At 43.4% G+C, this 18,988-nt stretch overlaps 1 protein-coding gene across 5 annotated transcripts in view; it reads left to right on the top strand.

Annotated features, from left to right (window-relative positions):
- SAMD8 (sterile alpha motif domain containing 8) overlaps positions 1–18,988 on the top strand; it is a 128,479-nt gene that overhangs the window by 62,777 nt on the left and 46,714 nt on the right. The window contains exons 1-3 of one of the 5 annotated variants that reach the window (XM_070057879.1): positions 866–973; positions 12,882–12,972; positions 13,206–13,318. The exons of 1 other annotated variant lie outside the window; for it this stretch is intronic. Coding sequence is in view for 1 of the 4 variants with exons in the window: in XM_070057873.2 (XP_069913974.1) it covers positions 800–973 (174 nt within the window). In the remaining 3 variants the exon portion in view is untranslated. Of the gene's footprint in view, positions 1–725; positions 974–12,881; positions 12,973–13,205; positions 13,319–18,988 lie in introns of those variants that run through there. 3 more of the 5 variants (XM_070057882.2, XR_016220975.1, XM_070057873.2) reach the window with 3 other exon arrangements.

Consider the following 18,988-nt stretch of genomic DNA (forward strand, 5'->3'; position numbering starts at 1 on the left):
CTGGGTGGGTGTGGGCCGCAGTGGGAAGGTTCTCAGCTCTCCCTGCCCTTGCCTCCAGCCTGAGGAGAAAGGCAAACCCAGAACACCTCAGGGAAGCCCTTTGCACTCCCTTGCTCCCCACTGCAGATGGCCCTGCGTGGGGTGAGGTCAAGGAAAGGTTAGAGCCGGGATGCAGCTGGCTTTCGACTTGGCTTATTGCGATGCTAGGCCCGGGCTGAGGGAAGACTTTCCCTCAGGGAAGTGTGGATAACACAGGTTCTGGTGTCAGATTTGGGTTGTAATACCAGCTTGGGCACATGTTAAGCCTGCTCTGTCAGGCATTATGTTTCTTGGACTTGATGTGTTGAAAGATCTACCTTGTGGCGTTGGTACAAGGATTCTGTGAGATATGTGTATGGTTTTTGGCACAGACACAGGGCAAAGGGACAGTGATAACAGTGATCTCAGGGGCTGGGCTCCTGGAGAGGAGCTGGTTCCCGCCATAGAAATCAGGATAATTTTCTCCCAAGCCCTCACCCCCATTCACTGATGCCATAGGTCCCGCCCCATCACCACTTGGCCCCTTTTTCTTCTCCGGTGTTGGCCCGGGCCTGACGCATGCGCCCTTGGGCTTCCCGGCTGTGACTTTCCCTCTCCGTTCTCCTCTCGGGCTTATCTGGAAGCCCGCGTCCCTTCCGGTTTTGGCTCCGCCCCCACCGCCGGTAGGGCCCCGCCTCCCTCCGGTAGGGCCCCGCCTCCTGAAGCAGTTCCGGTTCGGCACGGAGCAGCTGCCGGCGCGGCGGTGACGGGGGCCGGAGCGATGCCTGCGCGCAGCCGCCACCGCCCCCGCCTCCACTCCAGCTCCCCGCCCCGGGCTCCGCCCCCGCCGCGCGAGGTGCTTCACTCCGGCGAGGCCGGGAGGGCCGCGGACTCCGACGGCGGCTCGGACGTCGACTCGGAGGTGGGCCAGGGGAGCCCGCCCCAGCCTGCGGAGGTGAGCAGCGGCTGAGGCTGAGGCCGAGGGGAGGGCAGTGTGGGGGTCCCCTGCGGCGGGGCTGAGGGACAGTCAGGGATGGAGCTGGGGGTTGCCGAGGGACCGGGGGGCGCGCGGAGACGGTTGAGGGAACCTGGAGAGTCGGCTCTAGAATGGAATTCGAAGGAAATGGAGGTTGTTGAGCCCGAGGGCCCGAGGGGTGGCGACGACCAGGGTTTGAGGGGTCCGTAGAGGCTGAGGGGCGGGAGGGCAGGGAAGACTCAGAGGCGAGGGCTCGGGGCTTTGCATATCAGCGCCGTGAGGGAAGAAGAGCGAAGGGTCCCCGCGGGAATGTGGACCCCGAGGAAGAGATGCTCCGGACAGCAGGGGTGAGGGATCGGGGGCCGCCGTTGTCTCCGGGCGCGGGCGAGGGAGCCGGCGTGGGACAGGCTGCCCTCCCGCCGGGTTAGGGAGGGTGGTCGCGGTGGGCAGGATTTAGGTGTGCCCGGAAGAGGGAAGGGCTATGAGACTGCAAATCGCCTGGCATAAAGGGGTGAGGGAGGAATTGGAAAAGGGAAATGTGGTCAAGACAGAAAAACTACCCTCAGGGATCTAATTTAGATGTCTTTCGAAGCATCAGATCCCACTAGAGCGACGAACTCTGCTAATGGGGCTTTCTGGTTGATGCATGGTTCATCCTTTTAAGAAGCGAGGGGCGGTGTTTATCACTGATTTGCCTCCAGGGCTGGGGGAAATAGTGAAGAGGAAGTGATGTCTGAGAAAGGTAGTGAAAGGAATGATTCGGAAAATAAAAAGATGTGCCCTTTTTTTTCCTTTGTATTTCTTTCATGAGTTCAAATACTAAAGTTTGGAGCCTAAAAAGGGATATAAGCATATTGCCTTTAAATTTTAAACATTAAGCTTGAAAGAGGAAATTGGACACTTGAGGTTTATAGGTGCTCACTATGAACTGGTTCCATTTTCACAGCTTGAATTGACCCATGCATTTGCTACACGGTAGAAATAGGGTCAGTGCAAGTCTGGGTTAAGAGGGCATGTAAAACTGGAAGTGAAATCATCGTGGTCCACGAGCCCACCAGGTCTTCCTCTCACTGGTGACACCGGGACTGTACCTCTTGAAAATTTGAGGAATCCTTCGGGCAGATTTGCAGGACCAATACTCAAACAGTATTTTGCAGATACCGTACAGTAATATTTGTAGTTCAGTGATCTGGAAAATAAAGCTAGAGGATGCTTGTAGTTGGCAGGTAACATCACTGGGACAGGTGGGTCCACACATGCTTTTTGTAGAAGACATAGTAACATAAGCATAGTGGTGCCAGAAACACAGTGACTGCGATGTATATGATCAAATTAGTAGAAATAAGTTAATTTCCTTTAGCAGTTGTTAAATTGTAACATGGTTCCAAGAAGTCTTTGTTAGACTTTAGCCACATGTCTCATATGGAGTTTTACTGTTAAAATATTTTATTTGATTTTAGGTTTTGCAAAGTTGTCGGCCTTTTCAAGCAAACATTTAGTCAAGTGTTTGTACTCTAACCAGATTACTGTTTTGTCTTTATGAGATTCCAACAAGCTTTTAAATTTATCTGTATCGATTGTTGCCTTCAAATGCTCAGAATAATAATTATTTCTCTTTTTTAAGATTTATTTTATTTATTTGAAAGACAGAGTTAGAGAGAGAGGGAGAGACAGAGAAAGAGGTCTTCCAACCGCTGGTTCACTCCCCAGATGGCCGCAACGGCCAGAGCTGCACCGATCTGAAACCAGGAACAGGAGCCAGGAACTTCTGGGTCTCCTATGTGGGTGCAAGGGCCCAAGGACTTTGGCCATCTTCTACTGTTTTCCCAGGCCACAGCAGAGAGCTGGATCACAAGAGGAGCAGCTGAGACTAGAACCGGTGCCCATATGGGATGCCGGTGCTTCAGGCCAGGGCTTTAACCTGCTGCCCCATAGTGCCGGCCCCATAATAATTATTTCTTTGATGAAGAAGTGGTGGATTCTTTGCTTTTTGTTGAGGTTGTCGAAAGACTAACTTCCTTTCCTTTAACTTAATTAAAAGAGATCTTTAGTTGAAGAAGTTTACATAGTATGACTGTTTGTCTAGGTTTTTTCTTCATCATTTTTTATTTTCTTTGATTTATTTCATTCATTTGAAAGGCAGAGAGAGAAAGCATGAAGATACAGAGAGATCTCCCACTTGCTGGTTCATTCTCCAAATGTCTGCAACAGCAAGGAACCAAGAAACCATGTGGGTGGCAGGGACCCAGGCACTTGTGCCATCATCTGCTGCCTCCCCAGATTGCACACCAGTAGGAAGCTCCCCTGGGAGCAGAGCCAGGACTCAAACCCAGGCACTCTGACAAGTGGATGTGGGCAACCCAAGCTGCATGTTAACATTAACCTCTGGGCCAAATGCTTGTCCCTGTTTAGGCTTCTGTTTACCCTGTCCAGCCTGGGATCCTCTGCAGATTTTTTTTTAATTTATTTATTTATTTGAAAGAGTTACACAGAGAAAGAGAGGCAGAGAGGTCTTCCATCCACTGGGTATGGCAGTCCGAAGCCAGGAGCTTCCTCCAGTTCTTCCCAGCTGGTACAGGGGCCCAAAGACTTGGGCCATCTTCTACTGCTTTTCCAGGCCATAGCAGAGACCTGGATCAGAAGTAGAGCAGCTGGGACTTGAACTGGCAGCCATATAGGATGGCGGCACTGCAGGCAGCAGCTTTACCCGCTACACCACAGCGCGGCCCCTAGATCTTATCTTCATACTTGGCTCTTAAGAAGTGTTGGCGTGTAAAAACTTGCTGAACTCAGCTGAAATATAAGAACTCTCTAGTAAGGTTACTTCTTAATGTTATTGCAAAATTAAAGAGGGAAATTATTAGATGGAGTTGTACAGTTAATGTATTGGCATGCCTAGTGGTCATTTTATTTTTTCCCTTTGTTAATTCTCATTCTTAGTTGTAAAGAAAATCAGTTTTATGGCAGAGCAGTTTTTCTAAGGCAGACAACAGCTGTCATGACTGCTATGGCAGAACTTACAGAAATATTTAGATAAATCAGTCTTGATTTCAGTAACACATGCCCCAGTCTGCCAAGAGTTTTATTCACACTGCACAACTGCTTATTTTTTTTAAAGATTTATTTTTATTTATTTGACTGAGTTACAGAGAGAGGTAGAGACAGAAAGCAGTCTTCCATCCACTGGTTCACTCCACAAATGGCTGTAACGGCCAGAGCTGAGCCAATCCAAAGTCAGGAGCCAGGAGCTTCTTCAGGGTCTCTCACGTGGGTGCAGGGTCCCAAAGACTTGGGCCATCTTCTACTGCTATTCCAGGCCATAGCAGAGAGCTGGACAGGAAGTGGAGCAGCCAAGATTCAAACCGGCACCCATATTGGGATGCTAGTGCTGCAGGCCATGGTTTTACCCGGTAAGCCACAGCACCAGCCTCACACCGTTGCTTATAAGCATGTTATTTTGTTAATCAGAGCTTCAGTATTTTCTGCAAAACGGCTGTAACCCATTGACCTATATTTGTGGCTTTTCTGAGAACTGAAGTTTGAGTTATGTTTTGAAGAAATTGTTAAATCTCAGATTTCCTAATGAATATTATTGTTATTGTTATTTTGTCTTAGAAGACTGCTATATTAACTAGTTATTTTCTCCAGATTTTTACATCTACAACTGATGTGATCTGTGATGCCACTAGTTGGGTGTACCTGTGTCACTATTAATTTGTAGATGGCAATCCTCCTGTCTTCATATTGTCTTTAATTTTTCCCTTGCATGTGGTTCGGGGAACTCTTGGAATGTGGTAGTTTGTTTTAGTTTTCTAAAGCTATGATGTGACACATTGAGAAGCGATACTAGGGTAAAAACAGAAGGAGTCACTTGACAGCAGGTTATCGTTATGGCAGTTAATTCTTTAGTTCTGTGGTTCTCGTGGCCTTGAGAAATTAAGAAAACCAAAAACAGGAGAGCATGGGCCAGGCACACTTGGAGAACAAATCAGTGTTTATACCCTGTCTCTGTTGCCACTGCCAAGTTTATCATCTGAATATATTAATATGAATTTGTAATGGATCTGTAGTGTAAATATTCCTCTCCTGTACACAAGATACCACCATTGCCAGAACTGAAACCTAACCTAGCTGACTTCAGTGACTTTATGCTTTTATTGTGAAATGATCTGTGAAATGATTCCGAGCTGTATTACCACCAGTATAGAATGTAACATGACTCTGTTAACAAAGAAAACTTGGTGATAAATTTTACCAGAAAGCAGTGTTCTCTGATAAGTACTTCAAAAGAGTATACAGTGAACTGTATTTGTATTTGTTTTTTTATTGTGAGTTTTGTTAATCTTATGAACTGTAGCTGAGGAAGAAAGAACTGGTAATATTTTTTTTTTGACTTTTTTTTTTTGACAGGCAGAGTGGACAGTGAGAGAGAGACAGAGAGAAAGGTCTTCCTTTGCCATTGGTTCACCCTCCAATGGCCGCTGCGGCTGGCGCGCTGCAGCCGGCGCACCGCGCTGATCCGATGGCAGGAGCCAGGTACTTATTCTGGTCTCCCATTGGGTGCAGGGCCCAAGCACTTGGGCCATCCTCCACTGCACTCCCTGGCCACAGCAGAGAGCTGGCCTGGAAGAGGGGCAACCGGGACAGAATCCGGCGCCCCGACCGGGACTAGAACCCGGTGTGCCAGCGCCGCAAGGCGGAGGATTAGCCTAGTGAGCCGCGGCGCCAGCCAGAACTGGTAATATAAGTATGTATTACCTTGACTTTTTTTGTTGTTCACTTGAGGTTCTTGAAAGATAAATTCTAAGGTGAGAAAAGTGATCCCTGCTAATTTAGGGTCTTCTTATAGGTTAGGTTAAAGTTGGAAATGTCTGTAAGTCAGTTTTGATTTGGAACTTTGAGACTAAATTAAGTTGATGTCAGTTTCATCAGTAGTGCTAGTATGAGAACCAGAGATTGCCACAACAATACATTAAAATTTAGTTCCAAATACAATACATTTTCATAGTATATATTAAAATTTGAAGTCTTGAGCCAGTTTCATATTTTTCCAGTATGCTGATTGGATTTGGGGATGTCTGTCATTTTTTAAGTTAAAATTTTACCAATCAGTATGTCATATTACTAGCCTGCCTAAGTATTATCATAGTGATTAGAATAAGAATTAGAGTTTCATATACTTGCCTGCAGCCATGTCAGGAATCCTTCACTTAAATTTATCACTAAATTTTTATCATCTTGTAACAATTTTTACCATTACTGAGGATATGAAATGGACAGTGACATCTGTCAGGTTCTTCTTGAATTGAGACAGTTCTGGATGTGAATTAGGTGTAACTTTTAGAAAGTATGTTAAAGGCAAGTTGGAGCCAGAAAAGATTTGTGTTCTTTGACTAATGTGTAGCAGTGCATAGTCGGGGAATGGCATTGTGCAGTGGGTAAAGCATCTCTTGCAAGCACCAGTTTGAGTCCCGGCTGCTCCACTTATCCAGCTCCCTGCTAATGTATCTGGGAAAGCAGGGGAAGATGGTCCAAGTTCTTGGGTCCCTGGCACCCATGTGAGAGACCTGGATAGAGTTTCAGGCTCCTGGCTTCAGCCATCCCAGCCCGGGCCCATGCGGCCATTTAAGGATTCAAAGAGTGGATGGAAGACCTCTCTCTCTCTCTCTCTCCCCCCCCTTTCCTTCACCCCCCACCCCCCCCCGTCACTTTCCTTAACTCTGCCTTTCAAAAAAACAAATAAATCTTTTTTTAAAAAAAGGTATATAGTCAAGGCAGTTAAAAAAAAAATCCCGAAACTGCAGTACAGCTAAGAGAATAGTGATGTAACTGGGAAAGCAATTGAGTTTTGTCAAATGTGCTGACCTAAATTCTGTTTAGAAGTGGGATATAACAAAACCGTAGAAAATCACTACTACAGAGTTTAAAAAAGTGGATAATAGGAACTGATTCAGATGGTAGTTTAACCTGCTGTACCACAGCTCCATCCCCAAGTGATACGTTGTTGTTGAAATAACTTTATTTAGATACATTTTAAGTAGATCTTTATCTGAAAAATTGATGTTGGTGTATAGAATTTTGCATTGGGTGATTGGAATATCTGTTGTGTTGTTCCATTTTTGAGGTTGTGTGTATGTGTGTGTGTGTGTGTGTGTGTGTTTTAAGAGTTATTTATTTGAAAGGCAGAGTGACAGAAAGAGGGATATCTTCCATCTGCTGGTTCACTCCTCAGATGGCCACAAAAGCCAGGCCTGGGCCAGGCTGAAGCCAGGAGCTGGAAACTCTTTCTTGGTCTCCCACATGGGTGGCAGTGGCCCAAGTATGTTAGCCATCTTCTACTGTCTTCCTGCCGCATTAGCTCTGTGAGTAGTGGAATGATCAGGATTCCATCTGGCACTTCGATGCAAGTGACAGCTTAACCTGTGGCACCACAATGATAGCTCCAGTTTATGTTATTTGATTACATGGTTGTTTTGCGAAAGGTAATTCCATCTTTAGTAAAACCTTTATAAGATTTAACAATCATTTTCAAGTGTTCATATTTGTTTTATATTACAAGCCTTAAGTGTGTTTCTTGCCTAATGGCTTTTGGTTGAGAGATAACTATCTTAATGTTAATGATTTAATTTCAAATCTAGCAGAAACCACTGATGAAGGTGACCAGCTTATGTGTTATGCCTTGTAATCTTCACAGTAAACCTATAAGTAGGGACTAGCATTTTCCTAATTTTACAGATAAAGACAGTAAGGCCCAGATGGGTTATGAAACTTCTGTGAGACCTCATAGCTGTGAGTGGAAAACTGACAATTTAAACCCAGGCAGTTTGACTCCAGAGCCAGTGCTCTTAACTGCTGTGCTTTCTGGCTTTTATATCAGACTCTGTTAAAGAACAGCTGTCTGGGCCGGCGCTGCGGCTCAACAGGCTAATCCTCCGCCTTGCAGCGCCGGCACACCAGGTTCTAGTCCTGGTCGGGGCGCCAGATTCTGTCCCGGTTGCCCCTCTTCCAGGCCAGCTCTCTGCTGTGTCCCGGGAGTGCAGTGGAGGATGGCCCAGGTGCTTGGGTCCTGCACCCCATGGGAGACCAGGAGGAAGCACCTGACTCCTGCCATCGGATCAGCGCGGTGTGCCGGCCGCAGCACACGGCAAAGGAAGACCTTTCTCTCTGTCTCTCTCTCTCTCACTGTCTACTCTGTCTGTCCAAAAAAAAAAAAAATAAAATAAAAAAATAAAAAAAAGAACAGCTGTCTGAAATTCATCTATCTCTCTAGCTTTAGTTTCTTTAGCTGTAAATTGAAGAATTGTTCATGATCTCTCAGATTGCTTCTAATTCTAACATTATAAAAATTCTGTTCATTTGCAATATGTGATATATTTAATGTTTAGATTACTTTCTGCTCACAATCTCTTAATCACTTGCAGTAAAAAGATTAAGACGCTTTCCATGGCTGTGCTGTAGTGCAGCGGGTTAAACCCCTGGCCTGAAGCACCGGCATCCCATATGGGCACCAGTTCCAGTCCTGGCTGCTCCTCTTTCGATCCAGCTCTCTGGTATGGCCTGGGAAAGCAGTAGAAGATGGCCCAAGTCCTTGGGCCCCTGCACTCACATGGGAGACCCAGAGGAAGCTCCTGGCTTCGGATCGGCCCAGCTCTGGCCATTTCGGCCATCTGGGGAGTGAACCATCGGATGGAAGACCTCTCTCTCTGTAACTCAAATAAATAAAATAAATCTTTAAAAAAACAAAAACAAAACAAAGACATTTTCCCAAAGCCACTGATAATGGGTGATCATGCTGAATATATAATCAGATCGTTTCTTGGCCTTCTTGATTTTGCTGGTTGTCTCAGTATTTTTTATCTTTTATTTACTGTGTATATGCATATCTGGGTTAATAATCAAACTGAGTTGATTTTCTTAATTTTCTGTTTCTGTATCTATTTAATATTTAAGTATGATGTACTTTAAACAGAAATACTACTGTTTTTATTTTCTTAAAAGAAATTTTCTCATTATCAAGTATTACATGCACATTGTATAAAATACAGAAATTTTAGAAATATTTACCATAGACAATACAAGAGCCCACCTGAGGAATAGCTATTAATAGTTTGACATTTTGTTTATTAAAAATACCCATAGGCTACATTTCTTTTTTAGAACATTCTATTCCTTGAAAAAAGTTTTAACTTTTTCCTTTGAAATAATATAGTTTCACAGGAAGTTGCCAAGACTGAGGGATTCGTGTATTCTTTACCCAGTTACATCTTACATAATTGTATTACATTATCAAAACCAGGAAATTGACATTGGTTCAGTGTATAACTATAGCTCTGTATAATTTTGTCATGCATAAATTTGTGTAACCATTGCCCTAGTCAAGATACAGAATTATTCCATGGCTCTAAAGATCTCCCTGGCAACCAGTAATCTGTTTTACATATACCTAATTTTGTTGGGAACATTGCATAAATGGATTCATATAATAGTGACCTTCTGAGATTAGCTTTTTGCCCTCAACATAATGCCCTTGAGACTCAACGAAAGTATTTTGTGTGCCAGTAGTTTATTAATTTTTATTGTTGAGTAATATGGCATGGTATGGATGTTTCACTCTTAATTTATTCACATATTGTAGAGAATTTTGATTTTTTTAAACATGTTCCAACTATTACAGCTAATGCTGCTGCTAATATTTATGTATAGAATTTTGTGTGGACATAAATTTTCATTTCTCTGGCATAAAAATCAGAAGTACAGTTGGTGAGTTTGTGATAAGTATATGTTTAGTTTTTAAAGAACTGCAAAACTGTTTTCCAGCATGGCTGTACAGCTTTACATTCCCACGTGCAAGAAATGACACATCCAATTTCTGTGCATCCTTGACAGAATTTCATAATGTCTCAATTTGTTTTAGCTATTTTAGTAGTAATTAAAATAGTAGTAGGTAGGTAGTAATGCCTCATCATAGCCTTTATTTGCATTTCCCTAGTGACAAGTGATGTTGAACATCTTTTTATGTGCTTATATGCATTTGTATATACTTTTTGATGACATGCCACTTCGTGTTTTTTGCCCATTTTCTAATTGGACCTGGTGTTTTTCTGGTTAATTTTGAGAGACTTTTTTTATATTTTACATGAGTCCTTTCTCAGGTGTATAGTTTACAAATATGACACTTATTTTCTGCCAGTCTGTAGCTTGTCTTCACATTCTCTGCACGGGCCTTTTACAAAATAAAAGTTTTTAATTATATGAAACCAAGTTATAGATTTGGGGGAGGGAGAGTTGTGCTATTACTTGTAATCTCAGGAAATTACCAAATTAGGACCTGAAGAATCTTTCCTATGTTATTATTTAAAAGTTTTGCAGTTTTGCACTTTGCATTTATATCTGTGGTCCATTTGGAACTAAAATTTACAGAAAGCATGAAATTTGGTTAAGGTTCATTTGTTTATAGTTATCCAATTTCTCTTGTGCTATCTTTCAGCTTTCTGCCATTAAATTGCTTTTTCACCATTGTCATAAATCATTTGACCATATTTATATAGAGGTATTTTTGTCAAAAATCACTTGACCATATTTGTGTAGAGGCATTTTATGGATTCTTTGTTCTGCTCCATTGAGCTGTGTCTGTATTTCTGCTAGTACCACATAGTCTTGATTGATATAGCTACATATATTGGTGACACTGAGTTCCTGACTTTTATTCTTGTTCAGAATTATTTTAGTTAATCTAGTTCCCTTACCTGTCCATATGAATTCTAGAATAATCTTGTCTCTGTCTACAAAAATACCTTGCTTGTTTTTTCATGTATATTGTGTTAAATCAAATCAATATCTAAGTTTGAAGAAAATTGACATCTTAACTATGTTGACTCCGCTAATCCATAAATATAGAATATCTCTTCGTTCATACAGGTCTTAAGTGATTTCTTCCAACAGGATTTTGTTATTGTTCAATATATAAATTCTATTCTTGTTTTGTTAGACATATCTAAGTATTTCATTTTTTTTTGGGTGATTTTAAGTGGTTTTATATTTTAATTTACATATACATTCATTGCTACTATATAAAAAAGCAGTTGATTTTTAATTTTTAAATGCTTTTAAAAGGAAAACCACTATTCTTTTTTTCCCTTTGTAAGATTTATTTATTTGTTTGAAAGGCAGTTAGAAAGATCTTCCATCCACTGGTTCACTCCCCAGATGACCACAACAGCTGGAGCTGAGCTGATCCGAAGTCAGGAGCCAAAAGCTTCTTCTGGATCTCCCATATGGGTGCAGGGGCCCAAGTATTTGGGCCATTTTCCATTGCTTTCCCAGATTTATTAACAGGGAGCTGGGTCGGAAGTAAAGCAGCTGGGACTCGAACCAGTGCCCATGTGGAATGCCAGTGCTGCAGGCAGTGGCTTTACCTACTGTGCTACAGCGCTGGCCCTGCAGTTGATTTTTATATGTTTATTTTGTGTCCTTCAGCCTTACTGAACTCTGCTTATTAGCTCTAAAAGGTTTTTTTGTTGTTGTTTTAATTTTTAGATTCCTTGGGATTTTCTGCTTAGACTCTCATACCATCTGCATTTTTTATTTCTTCATGTCTAATATTTATACTTTTAATTTCCTTTTTCTTGCCTTATTGTACAGGCTAGAACTTCCAGTATATTATTTATGTTGGATAGCAATGTTGAGAGTGGACATTCTTGCCTTGTTCCTGATCCAGAGGGAAAAGCTTTCAATCCTTCACCATTAAATATAATGTTAGCTTCCGGCTTCTTATAGTTGTTACCTAATCTCATTAAGAATTTGTCTTGGGGGCTGGCGCTGTGGCGCAGCGGGTTAATGCCCTGGTTTGAAGCGCCGGTATCCCATATGGGTGCCGGTTCTAGTCCCGGCTGCTCCTCTTTCGATCCAGCTCTCTGCTGTGGCCTGGGATGGTCAGGGTCCTTGGCCCCTGCACCTGCTGGGAAGACCCAGAGGAAGCTCCTGGCTCCTGGCTTCAGATAGGCACAGTGCAGCTCCAGCCATTGCGGCCAATTGGGGAGTGAACCAGTGGATGGAAGACTTCTCTCTCTCTCTCTCTCTACCTCTCTTCTGTCTGTGTATAATTCTGACTTTCAAATAAATAAATCAATCTTAAAAAAAGAGAATTTGTCTTGGAGAGTGTGTTATGGCATAGCAGGTAAAGCTGCAGCTTGGTGATGTTGGCATCCCATATTGGAGTACCAATTTGCATTCTGACTGCTCTTTAGATATATTGACTAATTCTGTTTGCTAATATTTTCTTGAGGATTTTTTGAAATATATTCATGAGGGATATTGGTCCCTTATATATTGTAGTTTCTTACAGGCACCACCCTCTGCATCAGATGGAGGTTCTGCTGACTGGGGGCAGGGGGGAGGGGCTAAAGGGGTAGGTGGCCTTATTTCCACTGACTGGTGATGCTGGTCCTGGCTCTCTACCAGGCCTCCTCCGACAGCACCTCAGCAAGGAGGGAGTCAGTGCTGGGTGGGCTGTTGGGCCAGGTTCTCCACATGGTTTCCTGTGACACCATGTTCGAGGAGGAGGAGGGACTTGTTACTGCTCAGCAGTGGTGGCTCCCCATGCCCTTCTCTGATACCTCACTGATATGTGTAGAGGGGATGGAAAGGGATGGTAATGCAGCCTGAAAGGGTTAAAAATCTAGACTTCTCACTTGACCTTTGCTGCTGCGGGTGGAGGTAGAATTAGGGCCAGGTGTGTGTGTGTGTGTCTGTGTGGTGTTTCACTGATATAGAACAGTTATTGTGTTAAAGTTCTTTGCCTTGTTAGGCTGCCTTGTTTCTGGTCATTTGGCTGGAGAAAACAAGCCTTTCTTCGTGATCTTTTATCTGCACCTGTTGGCATTTCTAGGTGTCTGGTTTTTCTGGTATCCAGTCTGGGATGTTTGTGTCAAAACAAGCAAGGAGAAATACTCACAGAACTCACCACCTTGGATTCAAAGGTGCATACCCTTCTCCATCTTCTGGAGTTTTTGTTTATATATAAAATGTCCGTAGACTAATAAGAAGTTTATCTTGTCCATTTTCCTGCAAGCATAAGTCATGCTGTTTTCAATTTAAAAATTGTTTTTTAAAAATGTCAGATTGTTTAAAGAGTACTAAACTGTGTGAATAGTTAAGATAACTCTCCCTCCTATGCCACTATACTTTTTTTTTTTTTTTTTTTTTTTGACAGGCAGAGTGGACAGTGAGAGAGAGACAGAGAGAAAGGTCTTCCTTTTGCCTTTGGTTCACTCCCCAATGGTAGCTGCGGCTGGCACACCACGCTGATCCGAAGCCAGGAGCCAGGTGCTTCTCTTGGTCTCCCATGCAGGTGCAGGGCCCAAGAACCTGGGCCATCCTCCACTGCACTCCTGGGCCACAACAGAGAGCTGGCCTGGAAGAGGGGCAACCAGGACAGAATCCGGCGCCCCGACCGGGACTAGAACGTGGGGTGCCGGCGCCGCAGGAGGAGGATTAGCCTAGTGAGCCACGACACTGGCCCCACTATACTTTTTAGAGGCTGTTTCCTTCATTCAGTCTCTCATTACTTTTCATCTTGGTTTTGACTCTCATAATGCACTTTAAATTCTTCTAAGAATTATTGTTTCTTTCTCTTTTTTTTGTAAGGATTTCTTTATTTGAAAGGCACAGTCACAGAGAAAGAAAGAGAGAGAGAGAGGTGTTTTCCATCCGTTGGTTCACTCCCCAAATGGCTGTAATGGCTTGGAGCTGCGCCAATCCGAAGCCAGGAGCCAGGAGCTTCCTGTGATTATCCCACACAGGTGCAGGGGCCCAAGGACTTGGACCATCTTCTGCTTTCCCAGGCCATGGCATGAGCTGGATCAGAAGTAGAGCAGCCAGGTCTCAAATCAGTGCCCAAATGGGATGCTGGCACTGTAGGCGGCGGCTTTACCCACCGTGCCACAGCACCTGCCCCAGTAATTCGCTTTTTAAAAAAAAATTTATTTGACAGAAAAAGACGGAGACAGTTAGAGCTCTCATATGCTGGTTCACTTCCTAAGTGTGAAGGCTGGGATTGTGCACAGCTGAAGCTGGACTCAGGGAGCTAGGATCTCAATTCAGGTCTCTTATATAGGTGGCAGAACCCAGTTACTTGAACCCTCATCACCCCTGCCTCCCAGTGTTTGCACTGATAGGAAGTTGAAGTCAGGAGCTGGTGTCAGGAATTGATATAAAACTCTGATACAGGATGTGGGCCTCCTAACTGGTGTCTTAGCTGGTAGGCCAATTGCCTACCCCTGTAATCCCTTTTCCTTTTTTTTTTTTCTTAAAGATTTATTTATTTATTTGAAAAGCAGAGTTACAGAGAGAAGGAGAGGCAGAGAGGGAGAGAGGTCTTCCATCTGTTGGTTCTCTAACCAAATGGCCGCAATGGCTGGAGCTGTGCTGATCTGAAGCCAGGAGCCAGGAGTTCTTCCCGGGTCTCTCACACAGGTGCAGGGGCCCAAGGACTCGGACCATCTTCTGCTTTCCCAGGCCTTGGCAGAGAGCAGGATCAGAAGTGGAGCAGCTGAGACTCGAACCGGTGCCCATATGGGATGCCAGCACTGCAGGCGACGGCTTTACCCACTATGCCACAGCACCACCCCCCTCTTTTTTCTTTTTATGACAATCTTTAATATCCCTTTCTAGACCAAATTGTTGAGGATAGGATCTGTTTCAGGCTCACCTAAGTAAATGTTGTATTGCCTAATGCAATACCCTTCACAAAGTATTTGTACAGTAAATATTTAATAGATGAGTAAGGCTAGCTTATGAGGGCATCTTAAGACTATCCCCAGTGCCCTAGAGGCCAGTTTGTGTACATAGCAGACAAAAAAACCTTCATTATTGGACAGTTTTATTAGTATAATGTTTAACATAATGGAACACCATTGATAGATTCCTCTGCTGGTATCTGGAAAGTATTTGGTATTTATGAGACTCAGCTTTTACAGTAGTATAAGATCCTCAGCTCCTGGAGGCAGTGTAGTATAGTGGGTAAGAGCATGAACATTGAAATGGTATTACCTGAGTTGAAAGCTTACCGATACTACCTACCAGTACAAGTTCATCTTGAGCAAAGTTGTTTAACCCATGTGGATTGGATGTTATCATCTGTAAAATGAGGAAATTAGTAGTACTTACTTTATATGGTGGTTGTGAGGATTGTTTGAGCAAAAAGTAAAGCACTGAGAACTATTTCTGGCAAGTTGTAAATGCCATAAGTGTTAATTCATATAATTGTTACCTGCTGTTCCTTTCTAGAAATGATTAAGCCAGTTTCGAACTTAAGGAGTTTGTGAGTTAGGATATACATTCTTTTTAAGAAAATACATCCGGCCGGCGCCACAGCTCAATAGGCTAATCCTCCACCTAGTGGCGCCGGCATACCGGGTTCTAGTCCCGGTTGGGGCGCCAGATTCTGTCCCGGTTGCCCCTCTTCCAGGCCAGCTCTCTGCTGTGGCCCAGGAGTGCAGTGGAGGATGGCCCAAGTAGTTGGGCCCTGCACCCCATGGGAGACCAGGAGAAGCACCTGGCTCCTGCCATCGGATCAGCGCGGTGTGCCGGCCGCAGCGCGGCAGCCATTGGAGGGTGAACCAACGGCAAAAGGAAGACCTTTCTCTCTGTCTCTCTCTCTCACTGTCCACTCTGCCTGTAAAAAAAAAAAAAAAAAAAAAAGAAACTACATCCTATGACTGGGGTTGTGGCATAGTAGTTTAAGCTGACTCCTGCAATGCTGGCATCCCACATGAGCATCAGTTCAAGTCCCAGCTGCTCAACTCCTGATTGAGCTCCCCGCTAATGGCCTGGGAAAGCAGTAGAAGATGGCCCAAGTGCTTGGGCCCCTCCTACCCATATGTGAGACCTGGAAGAAGCTCCTGGGTTCTGGCATCAGCCTAGCCTGGATTCACCTGTTACGGCCATTTGGAAAGTGAACCAGCAGATGGAAGACCTCTCTATCTTTGTGTCTGTCTCTCTCTCTGTAACTCTTTCCAAATAAATAAATATTAAAATAAAAAAAGAAACCACATCCTGCTGACCTCAAATATTTTACACCTGCATATCCTGCCCACTTCCTAGTAGTTATTGATCGCATAGCTGATATTCCCAAGCACATGGTTGTACCCATCATGCAGAAGTTAAGTAAACAAGTCCTGTTGGGACTTGTACTCAGAGAGGATTAACTAGTTTATGCCAAGGAACAGTATGTGCTTTTGTCTTCTTTTAAGGATATGATAACAAACTCTATTTGTTCTAGAAATGCTTTCTGATTTTTGTACAGTTAATGCTGTCCTGTTGATATACTTGTCTTAACCAACAAGTTAAAATGACTTTCACATTTCCTGTTTTGTTTTGAATGTTTTATCAATTTAACAACTGTCTAACCTTACTTTTCCTTACCTAGACTTGAACCAGATTGTGGGCCTTATGGGAGAGCTTGAAGTTTTTAAATTATTTTATTAATATAAAGGGAGCAGATTTTATGCATCCCAGAGATACAGTCCCAAGAAGACAACCACACTTCCCTCACTCTTTTTCATTTTTTGAATCTGGACATTGCTTTGGGTAGTACAGACAATTTGATGATACTAGTTCTTCCAGGCAATGAATATGGGAGATTTTTTCCATTGTTTTATGTCTTCTTCTATTTCTTTCTTTAATTTGTAATTTTTCTTGTAGAGATCTTTCACATCCTTTGTTTAAATTTATTCCAAGGTATTTAAAATTTTTTGTAGCTATCGTGCATGGGACTGATCTTACAAGTTATTTATCAGCTGTGGCATTGTCTGTGTATACAAGGGTATTGATTTTTGTGTGTTAATTTCATATCCTACAACTTTACCAAACACTGTTATGATTTCCAATAGTCTCTCTTTTTTTTCTTTTTTTTTTTTTTTGACAGAGTGGACAGTGAGAGAGAGAGAGAGAGAAAGAGAAAGGTCTTCCTTTTGCCGTTGGTTCACCCTCCAATGGCCGCCGCCGCCAGCGCGCTGCGGCCCGCGCACCGCGCTGATCCGATGGCAGAAGCCAGGTACTTCTGGTCTCCCATGGGGTGCAGGGCCCAAGTACTTGGGCCATCCTCCACTGCACTCCCTGGCCACAGCAGAGAGCTGGCCTGGAAGAAGGGCAACCGGGACAGAATCCGGTGCCCCGACCGGGACTAGAACCCAGTGTGCCGGCACCGCAAGGTGGAGGATTAGCCTAGTGAGCCGCAGCGCCAGCCCTCCAATAGTCTCTTAATGGAGTCTTTTGGTTTCCCTATGTATAGAATCATGTCATATGCGAACAGGAATAATTTGAATTCCTTCTTTCCAATTTATATCCCTTTAATTTCTTTTTCTCGCCTAATGGCAGTGGCTAAAACTTCCAGAACTATATTGAATAGCAGTGGTGAAAGTGGGCATCCATGTCTGCTTCCAGATCTTAGTGGAAATGCTTCCGATTTTTCCCTATTCAATAATGATGCTGGCTGTGGGTTTGTCATATATTGCCTTGATTGTGTTGAGAAATGTTCCTTCTCTACCTAATTTGCTTAAGGATTTATCATGAAAGGATGTTGTATTTTATCAAATGCTTTCTCTCCACCTATTGAGATAATCATATGGTTTTTATTCTTCAATTTGTTAATGTGATGTATCACATCTGTTGGTTTGCATATGTTGAACCGTCCCCACATACCAGGGATCCATTCCACTTGGTCAAGGTGAATGATCCTTCTGATGTGTTGTTGGATTCAGTTAGCTAGTATTTTGAGGATTTTTGCATCTGTGTTCATCAGGGATATTGTTTATAGTTCTCTTTCTTTGTTATATCTTTCTGGTTTTGGAATTAAGATGATGCTAGCACCGGCGCCGCGGCTCAATAGGCTAATCCTCCACCTAGCGGCGCCGGCACACCGGGTTCTAGTCCCGGTCAGGGCGCCGGATTCTGTCCCGGTTGCCCCTGTTCCAGGCCCGCTCTCTGCTGTGGCCCGGGAGTGCAGTGGAGGATGGGCCAAATCCTTGGGCCCTGCACCCCACGGGAGACCAGGAGAAGCACCTGGCTCCTGCCTTCTGATCAGCACGGTGCGCTGGCCGCAGCGCGCTGGCCGTGGTGGCCATTGGAGGGTGAACCAATGGCAAAGAAGATCTTTCTCTCTGTCTCTCTCTCACTATCCACTCTGCCTGTAAAAAAACAAACAAACAAACAAAAAAAGATGATACTAGCCTCGCAGAATTTAGGAGGATTCCCTTCCTTTGAATTGTTTTTGAGTAGTTTGAGAAGAATTGGAATTAGTTCTTCTTTAAAAGTTTGGTAGAATTCAGCAGTGATGCCATCTGGTCCTGGGCTTTTTAGTTGAGAGAGTCTTTATTACTGATTAAATCTCTGTATTGGTTATTATCTATTTAGGTTTTCTATGTCTTCATGATTTAATTTTGATAGATTGTAGGTGTCCAGAAGTCTATCCATTTCTTCTAGATTTTCCAGGTTGTTTGCATAATGTTGTTTTCTAGTGATTCCTTTTATTTTTGTGGTATCTGTTACATTTTTGTCTCTGATTTGAATCTTCTCCCCGCCAACCCCTTTTTTTTTTGGTTGGGCCAATGGTGTATGAATTTTCTTTAATTTTTCATTTCACTGATCTTTTGTATTTTTTGGTTTCAATTTTGTTTATTTCTTCTGATTTTACTTATTTCTTTCCTTCTGCTAATTTTGGATTTGGCTTGTTGTTTTTTCTGGTCCTTGAGATGTATTGCTAGATCATGTATTTGATATCTTTCCAATTTCTTTTTATTTAATTTATTTGAGACATAGTGACAGGCAGAGAGAAGGAGAGACAGAAAGATCTTCCATCCACTGGCTCACTCCCCAAATGGCCACAAAGGCCAAAGCTGGGCCAATCTGAAGCCAGGAGCCAGGAGCTTCAGTCTCTTCATCTTCACATTCTAATATTGAAGTGTTGTTCTGTTCTTTTGGGAGTCATATTGTCTT

This window comes from Oryctolagus cuniculus, chromosome 15, assembly GCF_051225735.1.
Source record: "Oryctolagus cuniculus isolate XC-2025 breed Fujian yellow rabbit chromosome 15, ASM5122573v1, whole genome shotgun sequence".
Classification (NCBI taxonomy): domain Eukaryota; kingdom Metazoa; phylum Chordata; class Mammalia; order Lagomorpha; family Leporidae; genus Oryctolagus; species Oryctolagus cuniculus.